The 15,005-nt window shown below is 34.7% G+C and overlaps 1 protein-coding gene across 1 annotated transcript in view; it reads right to left on the reverse strand.

Moving 5' to 3' along the window:
* LOC135444271 (dynein axonemal heavy chain 5-like) overlaps positions 1 to 15,005 on the reverse strand; it is a 150,911-nt gene that overhangs the window by 128,373 nt on the left and 7,533 nt on the right. The window contains exons 7-20 of the mRNA XM_064705671.1: positions 13,889 to 13,960; positions 13,229 to 13,330; positions 12,120 to 12,306; positions 11,244 to 11,409; positions 11,037 to 11,130; positions 9,788 to 9,886; positions 8,262 to 8,443; positions 6,328 to 6,447; positions 5,441 to 5,642; positions 3,913 to 4,008; positions 3,014 to 3,187; positions 2,832 to 2,921; positions 2,229 to 2,384; positions 1,127 to 1,266 (exon numbers count right to left, since the gene is read on the reverse strand). Coding sequence (XP_064561741.1) covers positions 1,127 to 1,266; positions 2,229 to 2,384; positions 2,832 to 2,921; positions 3,014 to 3,187; positions 3,913 to 4,008; positions 5,441 to 5,642; positions 6,328 to 6,447; positions 8,262 to 8,443; positions 9,788 to 9,886; positions 11,037 to 11,130; positions 11,244 to 11,409; positions 12,120 to 12,306; positions 13,229 to 13,330; positions 13,889 to 13,960 — 1,880 coding nt within the window. The remainder of the gene's footprint in view (positions 1 to 1,126; positions 1,267 to 2,228; positions 2,385 to 2,831; positions 2,922 to 3,013; positions 3,188 to 3,912; positions 4,009 to 5,440; positions 5,643 to 6,327; positions 6,448 to 8,261; positions 8,444 to 9,787; positions 9,887 to 11,036; positions 11,131 to 11,243; positions 11,410 to 12,119; positions 12,307 to 13,228; positions 13,331 to 13,888; positions 13,961 to 15,005) is intronic.

Consider the following 15,005-nt stretch of genomic DNA (forward strand, 5'->3'; position numbering starts at 1 on the left):
GTCAGATGCACAATGGGTTTCTTACAAGAACTGCTGCAAACACAGAAATAGCTGTGCTTTGGACCAGATTAAAATCATGACTTTAGACATCATTGTTACTACCATATACTGAGATTATACCCAGAATTGGTTTTTAAATATTGTAAGTCAAAAATCTACACCCCTAAATATTTCTTCTTTGCTTGGGTAGTCAGTATGAAAGTTTTTTAGAGTAGAAGATAAGTTTGGCTTTCTTTTTTTAATGCAAAAATTTTCTGTACTTTTATTCCTATTGGATGGAAAAATTTGGGGCTGCTGCTGCTTTTTGGAGATCTGTAGCATGCAGAGTTTGTCTTGCACATTAAAAATTAATGGTTAGTTGTCTTTAAACACTCCACAGAAAATCAATGAAAAATGATGCATTGTAAGACTGAAAATTTCAACAACAGAAAAAGTGAGGAAGGGTTGAAGTACTTATGAAACTCTTTAAATTTCATCCCTTCTTGTCCAATTCTAATTAAGAAATGAAGAACAGTCCTCACAAGACACTGCTTTTTTAAGACTGAATATCCCTGTTTAGAGAGTTCTAGAATTAACAGCCAGCATGCCTGTGAACGAAAGAACTTTTGCAGCAGAGATTTGAACTGTTACAAGAAACAGAAAGAAACTATTTTAAATCAACAAAAGTGAATTTAGATCTACAACATGAGAGACAAAGTTATAATTTAGGTAACATATTCCCTTTTCAAATGTTAGGGTTGTGCAGCAATCAAGTGGTTAATTCCAGCTTATTTTTCTAACAGGAAAAACTTCTGATGCTAAATGTAATATTTTGGAGTGGAATTGCTATATTAGAGTGCACAGATGCATTCTAACAATAATAATAGCAGTACCTAGGAGCTCCACTTAGAGAGCAGCTGTTGAAGTAACAAAACAAAAACATGTAGGCGTTTCCAAGTAATGAGACATGTCTCTATATAGGAACAACTGCATGTTAATTTAGAAATACAGGGGAAAGCAATTAAATTTCAATTAAACTCCATCAAAGATAAAAATTATAATAAATCAAAAGCAATATATGCAACAGATTCAAAAGCAGGGATTTCCATTTGCAGATGAGAAACAAATCCAAAAAGTGTTCACTCACTCCCTTTGATGTCTTTTAATCTGTTCTTCATCTGCACACAAGCCAAGGACAACATCTGGGACTTCAAAATGCATTTTTCTCAGGTATTTTGTCTCATAAAGTACTTCCAGGACCATTGGGTCTAAGTTTACAAATAACTCCTTCATGTTGCAGTGAAAAAAAGAAATAGAAAATAAGACACCAGTTTGGTACTTACATGTAGTGTGATGTAACTGGATCACACAAAGACATGTAAATGACTGGAGAGGATTTTTAAAATATTTATTTCTTCTTCAGCCTCCTCTAGAAATATATGGATTTCCCAAAGTATTAATCAATTGATATTTTACACTGATTTCAATTTTTTGTGACTCTTTCACTGTGCCCTAACCTCTTGGCTCCCAGGACTTCCCAAGTTTAATTCTGGTTCTGCAGCTACATTCTCTGGAAGTTAATTTGCCTTTTCATCTCAGCTTCTCCATCAGTAACTGGGGAGAAATATTGGGAAGGTTAATCTCTACACTTTTGAGGGCACTAAAATTGCTTTTAAGATGTTTTTAAGATGCTGCATAAATTTGAAAACTATGTTCTAGTGGTCCATTATGGAATCATTAGTACAAAAAATGCCACATTTTAACCATAATTTCTCTGCACTACAGCAGGAAAAAAAATCTATGAAGTAAGAATGGTAAAATTTTCTGCCTCGGCAATAAATTTGGAAAGCAATTTAATGAATTCTTGCAGTATATTCAACACAGTGATATTGATCACTGCAGAAAAGACCATGACCCAACAAAAAATTCCTTCCTTGACTAAAATTTTGGTTAACATAGAAAATGAACAAGGAAGCAACAGCTAAAGAATGTAGAGAAGTCAGTAGTAGATACGTACTTGCTGAGTACTGCCTTTTTTATACCCTGAACAAGACAGAAGCCTTATGAAGAAGAAACATTATGAGACGAATCATAAATATACACAAAAAGGAAAAAATATTTCAACTCAAGTAGCTCATTTTTTAGCCCTATTTGGTTTAAGGTTACTTCAATGCTTTCTTGTCTATCCATGATATGATTAAGTAGCACATGTAATACTAAATCATGTAACAAGAATAGATCATATTTACCTTGGTTTCTGGGTGCCTGACAAGTAAGGAAGCACACAGAGCATTCCTAGCCTGGTCAGCAAACCTGCACCAGGTCCTATGATAAATAATCTCAAATTCCAGAAGAACTGCAGCCATTTTATTGTAGTTCTTGATAACTTTTTTCATTTCCATTGTCTGCAATTTAGGGGGGAAAAAAAGAAAAAGCACCACTTAAACAATTCAGTGAGTATAACATAGTAGAAAGGCCCTCCACAAGGTTTTTCCTCTCCACCACAGGAAAGAAAAGAAATAGAAATCTCTAAGTTCTGCTGTTTTAGAGACAAGATAAGACACAGAAACATAGGAATATATTTAGAAATTCAATTATTATTGAATTGCTCTAAGCAACATAACTCTTTTCCTGATTTTTCCTCCCAATCCTGTTCATAGAACAAAGTCTATAATGTGACATATACAAGGCACTAATGGCCCACGGAGAAAGGTATGCAAATGGTTCCACTGTTGGATGAACTTGGATACAAGCTGCTAGAATAGTGAGTGTAGAAGTATATAAGTAAATTTGCTTTCTGTTAATAACATCCTTGAAAGATTAGGATCAATCCTCCTCTGGTAATTTCCAACCTTCAAAAGTGTGGTTTTCTTTTTAAGGAACATCATTGGATGGTAAATTTTTCTGAATAACTGCTGGGCCCACATAATCTTCCCTGTTACCTAAAACACAGAAGATATTAGGTTAGATTTTCATTAACTTGAAACACTCAAGAAATAAAGTAATTTTTCTCTCTCATTTACTTCATTCTTACTGGTGGTATATTACGTGGTATAGGTGGATTTTCCTTTTCCTTCTGATAGAGTTTTTGAATAAACTCTAAGTCTTGGCTGTACTGTTGAAGAACAATGGTATATTTCTCATTTAGATCAATATTATTTTCTCCTATTATTTCAAGCTTCATCAGAAATCCCAGCATCTGTTCAGTCTAAAAAGGAAGATGGAGCATTTACTTCAGAAGACAACAGTTCACAAAGTCATTGTCCATAAAGTATTTTATTAATTTAGAATATGCTATGTAAATTGGTAAGTCATTTTCTAAGAAATACAGAAAAATCCATCCAGACAAGTTTATGAATTGTACTTCTATATTTTGTCCCACACAGGACATACTTACCACTGTAGAAACCAAGAAACTGTTATCACTACAGTTTGGGGTTTTTCTGACTCTAAAATCCTCTCTCCTTTTTTTAGCAAACACTTCTGGTAGAACACCTACACCTTTACTCACACTTCATTAACATCTCATATATCATCATTGAGATATGAGCCATTGAACAATACTGATATTAAGGAAACAGATGGCAGGCATTATTTAATTACTCCTGCCAGTGAAACAGGAATAAACTAGAAATGCAACAGGAAACACCAGGATGAAGAAAGAAAACAAACTTCAAAATATGGAGCTATAAAACTGGTATGGAAACATGGAACATACACTTGGCACCAAGTAAGAATGAACATTCCTTTACAGCACTTCTGTAAGCAACTTCTAGAACATTTGTAATAGGTTTGATGTTCTCCAACATCACCTCAGGCAGCCATCAGCACAGTACAGAACACTGGCACTACAGAAGGAGTTCAGTAGGAGCTACGGGTACTTGGTCCCTCCAAGCACCAAAAGCAGGGGTTTGCATTTGGTACCTTACTTACAGTTAAGGTCTTCTTAAACCAGGAATCCACAAATTCCTGTATAGATTCATACAATGCTGCAATTTTGTTCTTAAATTCAAGGTAATCTTTTTCAAACTAGAATAAAAGCAAAGAAAAAAATTATCTATAATGCTGCTTTCATTTTATAGAAACAAAATCCTTTCTGTGAAGCTTTTCAGGAATCTGTTTTATCTACCCAGTGTGTGTGTTCAGCACTGCATTAAAAAGAACAGGAACAATACCAGCAGCAAAGGCATTATCACTCCAAGCAAAGCAAACCAAACATGAGCAGTGCTAGGTTAAATAATTAAAGCCTCATTTTCATGAACACAAAGAAGCACAGAGGAACACAGGCAGGCCAAGGAAAACTCAAAATTTCATCAGAGAGAGCAAAGCACACTCACCAGCTCCCAGCAGCCCTGCCACAGGAGAGTGCTCAGCTCACTGTCCAGGTATGAAACCCACTGAAGGCGAGCAAACTGGCAGGCTCTCTAGAGCACCTTGCAGACTAATAGAGGTTTCAACCAAACTTGGCAGCTCCTACAAGTAATTTGGGTATTTATCTGCAACAATTTTTTTCTTAAGAGTCCAAAATACTGAAGGCCTAACAAAAAGAGTTCAATGTAAAGTTCTCCCAAAGAGAGAACTGCACAAGCTTGGGAAGACAGTACATAATAGCTATTGCTCCAAGCATTTAGGTGTAGAGAAGTCATGCCATTTTTTAACCCCTCCAAATTCCAGTGAACAGCAAATTCCCTCTTTCAGACAGGAGCCACACAGGAAGTATTAGAGAAACACATAGCAAGTATTAGAGAAAGACAAGCCATCAAAATCAGAAGAAAGCCAAAAGCACTCTTGAGGTTAATGTTTAAAGGGAACTTAATGACAGTGACAAGTTTTAACTCAGGAAGGCAGGAGAGTAAGCAAACACTTCTAGAACTTCTATCGTGAGGCCACTAACTCTGCAAAACAAGCAGGCTATAGCTCAAGAAAAGCAGCTCATTTCCAGCATGTACACTATTAAAACAAGCAACTGGAGCATTTGAAAAGCCAGTTTAGTTTTTATCATTCTGTGTGGCACTGGGTGTGATATCATTCCCTTCTCCCTTTAAAATGTGCAATCATGTGCCTGTACGAACTTTGCTATAACACTGCCATTACTATTATTTTTAATAATACTGAGTAACATTTATAATTAAACAAACTGTATTTAGTGTGTTAACATACCTAAATTAGTTCTCACTCTGCAGTTCAAAATATATGCATCTCAAAACAATCAGGCTTAGGAAAATAAGCTTGTGGAATTATGTATCACACAAAATCTAGTTTATAAGAAGTTAACAAAAGCATTTGAAGTAAAAAACAAATTTGTCCTAACACTTTCAAATTGTTTTTAAAGATATGAGAGTATTTGTATTATTGTTACTGCAAAATAATATATGCATTTGTATAATATTCAATACTCTTAGCATAACTCCAGTGAAAAGCACAGAATTAACAGAGTGATTGTCGCACTGAATGTAAGTACTTCTTTTTTCCTATGGTCCAGAACATCATACTGTTTGGATTTTGCATTTGTAGCAATGCTCTGGTATTGAGCAGTGATCTTGTCAATGCCTTCTATTTTTATGCGCTGGAGCTCTAAAAGGCTTTCCATAGTATTGCTCATATCTGAAATCTTCTCCAAACGTTTACAGAAGGTCTCAAATTTTCCAAATATGTAGTTTTCACTAACAACAAAAAAAAAAAAAAAGAGGGATTTCTATGAAAATCTCTTTGCAACAGATTTTTATTTAACCCACGTATATTTCACCAGAGCTGATATCAAATTTCACACCCAAAAAAAAATCATACTGAAATGATTACATATCAACAAAAAAAAATTTTAAGCTCACCTATATAAACCAAAAAATTGCTTAATCCTTACATGTCAATTAAAAGCCTTTACCACATTTCACAGGAGTAACTCTTTCAAATAACATATTTGCAGGAGAAGAAAATGTGAATGCATAATATCAAGAAATGCCCCATAGATTTAAGTGTCAATACATGTAAAACACTCCTTGGCACTGTGATAGAAAACTCAGCTCAAAGCTGACTGAATTCCCTGAGAGTATTTTCAAATTTTCAAATTTTTTAGGATTTCATACAATGCATATATATTTGTACTCAATTAATAAATGTCTAAATTCCCCTGAAGTCTCATTGGACATATGCTGAATAAACAAGTGACTGGCAAAAACCTGGTTTATTCCTGAATAAAAATAAAAACCCCACTCTGTAAAATCATCTTCTGATTATAAAAAGTACTTAATTTTAATTGAATATTTAGCTTTTCTTTTAGCCAGCAGATATTATATCTCATTTATAAATTGTACTCATCATTATGATTCAATGTTGGAGTGAGTTATTTACCTGACATCAAACTGCCTGTCACTTGGATATTCCTTTAGCTCTTCCCTAATTTTCTGAAAGGATGCTTGGTACTTTTCTTTGAGGAAAATGCATTGTTGTATCCTCTTTAGCAATTCTTGCCTAAGGAAGAAAATACAGATGACAGAGAATCATCCTAAGGTCTTCAAAAGAGTATAAATAAAAATAAAATATTTTAGTCAAATGCGCAACTTTGCAAAATAAGAACACAAAATTATACACTGCATGAAAAACACTCAAAATATGATGGGTTTGAGTCAAAAGGTTTTGACTTGGACCTGTTATCTCTATTAGAGATTTTTTATTTTTATCTTGGGTTTTGTTGCCATCAAGCCAAGACTTGCATGGCATAGTCCACAAAGGACATATACCAGATTAATGCTGGCTACCAAATGCTTGCAGTTTGCAAATTCCTCATCTTGTGCAGTTGCACACACCTCATCTGAGTATTGTTGATTGGTTTTCCTTTGTTTGTTTCTTTGGGGTTTTTTTCTAAGTAGACAAGACTGAAGAAGTATTTTTCCACACTAAAATAAAGATGAGGAGAGTCCTGTTTCTTTAAAAAGAGACACCAGGAAGAGCTTAGTTCCTAAGGGCACAGATAGTTACATCTCACACACAATTGTTCATTAACCCTGAGGTGCCACATCAGATACACAGATGAGGCATGGAAACCAGCCATAAGCCATTTGCCCAGAGCTGTTCCTCCACTTTTACTTTGTCTTTCATCTTCCAAAAGATTACTGGGGATTTAAATTATAGTCAAATTTATAGGCTGAAACCATTAACTGGGACAAACTTTTGCAGGGATAGCAGATTAAATAAATGAGAAAAATGTCTCTAAAATAAATTCAGCTACAATAAACAAAAAAAAAGTATTCTACTTTTACTTATATTAATTCTTTAGAATAAACATAACCAGTACTAAATTGACTACAGATAATTTCTGAAAAAATTCCCTTTATCTTCACTAAAATACATGAGGAATCAAAATTGTTAGATTTACTTTTATGTCTCCTAGCCTGTTACCTCAGTGTCACTTTGACTTGGCTGGAATTTAAGCAGCGACATCCTATCTGCTTTGATGAAGCTTGTAGCACCTTTTCCTTTTCATGTCAATACCCTTAATCTTACTCCAGTTAGACCACTCCAAAAGACTATTCCAATTATCAATTTCCTAGTTGACAAATTCAGATGTCATGTTCATCTCAACTCCTCTAGGTGATTTCCCCCTCCTTTTTTTGCATGAAAATAATTGATCTGTTCTTACAGTATGTGTTCTTCCTATGTTACCTGTACTTGTCATACTTCAGCTACACTTGTTCTGCCAGTGACATCAGCATTCACCACCCAATGAATAAGTTTCATACAAACACCTCTGTGCTTCCATTTATGCTGAGTGTGGCACTTGGACAAGTAGTTGCAGGGCAGCTAACTCATCCCTTCCCTGAAATGTCCCACACTACAACTGAGTTGTGATTTTGGTCCTGCCTCATATTTTTCCCTTCCTCAAACTGAATTTCATGTCCAGTAACAGCAAAATATAAATCCTGGATGGAACTTTGCAAGTCTGTCCTTGGAGCTTTTTTATGAAGTATTTCAGCTCCCAATTCCAATTTCTTAATGTGTTTTGGTCCAAAAAATCTATGTGGACAATATATTGAGTGTTGCATACTAGCATATATTGCACATTTTCCAAGAACAGGTTTTTTCAAAACACATTGTAAATTAGTTTTTGCAGAGTATTTAATTTTACACAGAATTAGTAGTTGCCAGCTTAAAATTAACATAGGAATCAGTGACTAGTAGGAGGACAAAAGGCTACTTAAATTTACCCATTAAAAATCTTGATGATTAATCTGTAATTTTACTTCTAATGTCAGCAACAGAAGATGAAATAATTAAAAGTCTATCACCTGTCCAGGTCCCAGATTTTTGAAACCCCTTCACATAGATAGGTCTTGCATGTGTTAATCATTTGATTGGTGATTTTAAGAAACAGGGATGTCACATGCTCTGACGTGTTATAGTACGGCGATGTACAGTAGATCATAAAGACAGTGTTCATTAAACTGGGAATGTGTTCCATCACTTTTACCTATAACAGCAAAACAAATGGGAAAGACAGCAATCAGAAAGAAATCAGAGAAAAAAACCCCAGAGTTTCCTGGAATTTAACACAATGACAGCTCTGGGAATATGTTTATCAGTGGATAAACATCTTTTTGTGGTTTTGCCATTACAAAATGCACCATCCAATTCCCTATCACACCTTGACCAAGTCAAAAAGCATGGGAAAAGGGCAATGAATAAGTGCATAGGTCTTTTACAGATTGGGATTTTCCACAGGAAAACCAGAGGCTCTATTCTGCTTGGTTGTAGCCTCCAGTATAAGTTGGTGCTGTAATCTGCTATGCAGAGGAATATACTACCTCAGGAAAAGAGGTCATACACTGCTGGAAAAGAGCTGAATTTCTGTAGGAAGTAAAACAAGAAAGTTGGCCTTTGCTCATTTTGTCTAGATTTGTACAGAAGAGAAACCCAGAAGGGGGAAGCTAGGCAAAAATAATCTCACTTTCACTGGACACTGAACTATAGAGTTTTATATCCCAAAGAAATATTTCAGAGAAATGCATGCAAGCCAGATACACTGAGAACCCAGAACAAGAGACTGGTCTAAAAAAGAATTTTAAAAGTATGGTAAAGGTATCTAAAAGTCAAATCCAATATGGCAGAAAAGTGAATATTTGCAGAAGAAGTGCAGCATAAAATACCAGAATGGATTCAAAAGAGATCAAGCTTTGAAAGTATTATTTAGAAAATTGCTACCAGTTGGATTATGTGTAAATGTTCTGAACTATGCAAGCTTAGACATTTTTGTCTGATGTCTGTATCATATTCTTACTTTAAAAAATGAACTCTGAGACCCATATAGTCATGAAAATAAATTTTATTGACAGTGCAACCTCCAAGAGAAAGAGCTTTAACCTGTAAAATAAGTGGAAGCTGACCAATTTCAGTTCAACCCAAGATTTAAGATCATTTTATGACTTTTGCAATAAAAAATCACAAGTAATTCCTAACTAAAGCATGCAGACAGAAGAGCTGCCATATGTGAGACCCAAACTCACAAAGGCAATTCAGCTCATTACTGGGTTAAGAAAAACACAATCTGATGCTTAGTTTTTTCATATCCTTCAATTATCTTCCAGAATGATAACTCCTTAAAAAAAAGCACTATTATTATTATCTGGTTTACTTAAAATCAGTAGGCTCAATTAACTAATGCCTAAGTGATTAGTGCCTAAGTTATTAGTGCCTCTTTCACTAATAATTAAGTGAAAGAGTTAAATATTAAAAGGAAAATTAGCTTTTTTTACGGCAACAAAAGCACCTTCCTTTCCTTTCTGAATTTCACATTAAATTCCTTTACAGTACTTACAGGTGAAGCATGGGCAAGTGGACCAAAAAATTTATCCAACGTATATAAATATCTCACATTGTCCTTAGCTTCATTGGCAGCAATTGTTATACTACGATCCTGAATGGATGAGAAAAATAGAAAAGAACAGAATTATTACTGTGAAAATTTTCTGATCAGGTTCTTTCTCTTTTACAGCACACAAGGCTATGATTAAATCTTGCAAACACTTTCCCACAGAAGTGCTTTCAAATATGCTATTTATTTTTCACAGGAGAAATAACTGCTTCTACATGCAAAAACTGGTAAGATCTTCCAAGGTCAGCTACATCTTGGATGTGGTTTATAGGAGGTCTGTACTTAAACCTCCAAAGCTTTTTCCTCCCCATGGATCCAACTTAGATTTTAGAATGATTTCTGCACAGGAACCATTTTACAGAACTCAGACAAGATCCCTGAAACATTACCAGGGTGCTTCCCAATGTTGTTTAATAAACACTTGTGAGGGACCATGAGTTCACAACTAATGCCTGTATATCCTTATGTTCATGTCATGTGGAACTATTCACTACTTAGAGGGCTAGTTCATAGGAAGAAAGAAATGTAGTTCATCATCCTTGGCTTGTACTGGCTCTGTACAGACACTTTCTTTTATCCAAATTCTATTCATCATAAAAGCCTGCAAATTTGGTAATCACAAAATCAAAAAATCTTCCTGCTCGATTTTTAAAACAGTAGAATACTTTCTTAAGCAATAGAAGACCTACATTCTGGGGGTGGGGGTGGGTGGGGGTCTCATTGACTGTATATGATCTACAGCTTATTTTCTGGCTTGCCCACAATTGTCCCTGATAAGTTCACATTACAGGTATCAACTTATATGAAGCAGCAGTTGTGCCACCAGAAGTCTGCTCTCAAAAATTCTAAAAGCATCATGAAAGACTTTCAGACTTCTACAGTTGGCCTGCACAGGGTTCAGCTTGTTAGAGACAGAAAAATGCTGTACTGCTGCACTGCTTTACTTTTGCACAACCTTTCCACCTATAATGTTAATAAAAGCAATATTACAAAAGCACTGACTTCTTTTCAAGTTACCTATTTAATTTCAGGATCATTGATGCTATATGCTCCAACAAATGGATAATAAACCACAGTGTAAAATCAACATAAACACTGAAAGTTATTTTTATTTTTATTGTGTTCAGTTCTCTATCTATCACAAATACAGTACTGTAATAATTTAAAATTCTAATTAGAAAGAAGTAATTACCAGTTCCTTCCACTGTTGTAATGTCTTTGATCTTGCTGCCTGAAGAATACTTATAATTTTCTTTACTCTTGAACTCTTGATCTCATCTAAAAGGCTTTGAAGAAAGATATATACTTAATACTCTCTCTCTGGAATAAAAGTTTACACTTTTTTTTTTTAAAAATCCTCTTTTTTAAGACTCTGTGAGAAATAATGCAGGGATTTCACCTGTTAAATGATGACATTCTTGACTTCCAGTGTTCCAGCTCTGCAGATGGACCAACATCATCAGCTTCTCTTCTAATTTGTTCACTCTCAACTAAAACTTTTCGAATCTGTTTGGTCCAAATTGTGACCACTTCTTCAAGTTTCTCAGTGACCTCTCTGTTAGTGCCTTCAAAACCATGGAATTGGACAGTTTTATAAGCACCAAGAAATAAATACAGAAATTTAAACTCCAGAAGCTAAGTGTTCTTGCCAAACATAATCTGAGACCATGTAAACTCTGTATATTTGAATCACTGACCAACAGGAAAAGATTAAGACTGTAACAACAAGATGGACACAGATAATATTTGTGTCTACTTACTCTATTACTATTGCATTTCCTTTACAATGGAAACAGTTAGAAATACAGTGAGTTAATAAGAAATTGTAGAAAGCTATTGTTGAAAGAGAAATAATTACTCTTTTTCTTACAAAAACACATATGTAAATAAGTATATTTTTTATAAATACAGGTGGTTTTATTCACAGAGTCAGAAAACATTGGATAGGACTTTCCCAGCATCAAAGAAAGTGAATAGTACACACACACGTACATGGATTCACTCAGCAATTACTTGGCCAGTAAACTAGGAGGGATTCAGACAACTGCTTGCATGATATATCAAGCAACTACCTAATTCTTTAAGATCTATGAACTAAAGTATGGGCAAATGATTGATGATCTTATAATTAAACAATCACAAACCTGGCAAGACTAAGTAGAAAAATGTAAACAGCTTAGGGAAAATGAATTAATTCTTCAAAGTAAATGTTTACCTATAACATTTATTTTATAAACAGCATCATTTTGTTTGCCTTGCTGTAGGAATTACTCACCTGCAGTTATGTAGTCAGATGGGTTCTGTAAGTTTTTGACATAAACATCAATATCCACTTTTTTGAGCTGAATTTTATCTTCTATATTCTGTCTAGATGATGACAAAGTACCCACAAATTTATCCACTGAATACAGAAACTCTTGTATCTGGCTGTTCTTCAAGCCTTCTTTCACAGCTCCCCAGTTCTGGTTATTTTATGATTTATGCAAAAATCAAAAAATGAGGGTCATGCTTCCTTTTTTTTTTTTTTGATCACAAAATGTATTTTTCATTAGAAAAGTATTTCTTATTCATGGCAGTATATAAGGATTTATCAACATGACCTTTAAAATATACTCATCAATACTTTGAAGCATGCATTGATTAAATTACTTGGTAAGAAAAGAAGAAACAGACCAGCAAAAGGCTCTAAGAAATAAAAGTCTCTGACTTCACTCTGACTTGAGTCTGAAGTCAGCTGTCACTGATTTCACACTGGATTGTATTTTGTTTAGTTTTATTTTTCTCCTTCTGACCAGAGACAACAGACTCTAAAATCCCATTCTGCTGCTAGGGGGAGAAAATGACAGTGTATGGTAGCAGCACACACACCACCATTCTCAGCAGACAATGAGCTTCTTTGTACTTGCCACCTCTGAACACGTGCTTCCAGAGGCACCTGAACAAACTGATGCTTTATGAGCGCCACAGAAGGAGGGCAACTCAAAGAAGCTGGATATTCTGAATATAACACTGTGCATGCTGCCTACAAGAATAAAGTCATAGAGTGACCCCTTGTGCTGCCAGGACTTGACACTTCTTACAATCCAGGTTTTATCTAGTTTTTCATAAAGTCATCACAGATTTAACTTGGTATGGTTGCTGTGTTATATTCTCCTTTGTCATAATAATTAAAGGTGGCACTATTGCTAGAAAATGAACAGTAGCTACATGAATTTCAAACATTTATATATGTACAAATTGCACTACTCTCATAAAGGCCTATATTGGACTTTTATCTTCTTATATCCTCTGTTCTAGGTCCAACAGATGCACAAAAAGAATTGCAGCAGCCACATGCCTTACTTGCACGTGATCTTGAGAAAAAAAGACTGACTGTTTGATTACCTGTTGGGATTTCAGTGCTGGTATCATGATCTGGGACAAGAAGAATTCCAGGCCCTGAAGGATATTTCCATTAGTACAGTCAAACATGCCAAAATTCACCTCCTTTGGGAAGAAACAAAAATTAGCACAATGCATGTTGACTTCTGCAGCATTACACTGCTTCAGTGAAATTTAGACACGAGGCAGACACATTCACAGTCCATAACTGTGCAACATGACTATCTCTGAAAGTCAGAAAAGGCTGTTACTGTTTTTTATACACAACAAAAAAAAACCTGGAAAACTTTATGTTAGTTTCAAGACTTATCTCTATTTTAAAAGTCTAAAAGACAGAGTTTAAGTGCAGCATTTCAATAATTTAGGCTCATTACTTAAAATCTTCTACTTTAGGTCCTTATTCCCTATTGTCATTAAAATTTATATTTTAATGACTAATTAATAATGATTTTTATTAATTAAAATCTTGGGGTTTAATAATCTAATTTATAAATCATTCGAATTTCACTTTATCACAAATGCTTACACTTATGAAAAAGAACTTCTGTTAATCATACCAGTAGACCTTTTCATGAAAGCATTCCCTGTTTTTTTATGACTCCAGATGCATGAAGAAAATATGAGAAATATGAACATGGGAATACTGCATGAGTTTGCTCTGACCTGAGAGACATTTGATGCAGTTATAACTTCATCTGATGTTCTTAGGAAAAATGCACAAGTTCCTGTAAAGTCCTGAAAATAGGACCAAATGCATACAGTTAAAAAGAATATAAGTATACAATAAAAGTATCTTATTTAAAAGTTTACCTACCCTAAAAATATGCTGAAAAAAAACCCTGTAAAAAATCAATTACTAAGAGATAGTGTTTGCAGGATATTTGCAGGATATTTGAAAATCTGTCCTTCTCAAATCAAATACTGTATTTTCCCTGTCTGACACAAGAATGCCAAAAATGCCCTTTTGGACAGACTGGTTCAATGTTGTACCTCTACTAAGAAAATGTAGTACAGGGAGAGCTTGTGAGCTAGGCTATTTCTTGTTATTGTACTTGAAAGATGCTTATTTTGTTTATTTATTCATTAAACCTAGTAACAAACCTAATGAAAGCTCAACTGCAACAAATTTGAAAATCCATTCTAGTTGGCCCAATTGGCAGAGGAATGAAACTCCCTTTTCCCCTGAAAGCAACAAAGAGTTCTTCTGCTATGTCTTTTCTGGCATTACAATGTTAACATAAGCTCTTTGGGGCTGACAAGAAACAACAACAATAACAACAAAAATGAAAACCAAAGCATCAGCAGGCCATCTTCAAAGACCATTGTATCTGAAGAGCCAATTTCCCCCAAAAGAGATGGAAAAAATCAAAATTAATCAAAAATCTTAATGACCACTCTGAATATGCTGTTGACTAATGCTTAGATATTACAGGGAGGAAGTTATTATAAGAATTTGAATGGAAGAAAGGATTTATTAAAGGTATTTTTTGAGTAATGTGCAGTGTTATTATATGAAAGGGCATAGAAAACCACTGAAGAGCTGCACTTTTAAACTAGAAGTGCACATGCAGTCATTAAAAAATTGTTAGGATCTGCAACTTTTTAACAAGGATTTATTTGACCTGCTCTCCTCTCAGATAGTGAAATCACTACTTCTTTACTGATGAAGGCCAACCTCAGCTCAAGAAATGCTGGGAGACCCTGCATTATAAGAACAGGAAGTAAGTACCTAATATCTATCCAAGGATTACAAAAAAATTGTATAACATTGCAGAACTGT

This window comes from Zonotrichia leucophrys, chromosome 2 (assembly GCF_028769735.1).
Source record: "Zonotrichia leucophrys gambelii isolate GWCS_2022_RI chromosome 2, RI_Zleu_2.0, whole genome shotgun sequence".
In the NCBI taxonomy this organism is placed as follows: Eukaryota; Metazoa; Chordata; class Aves; order Passeriformes; family Passerellidae; genus Zonotrichia; species Zonotrichia leucophrys.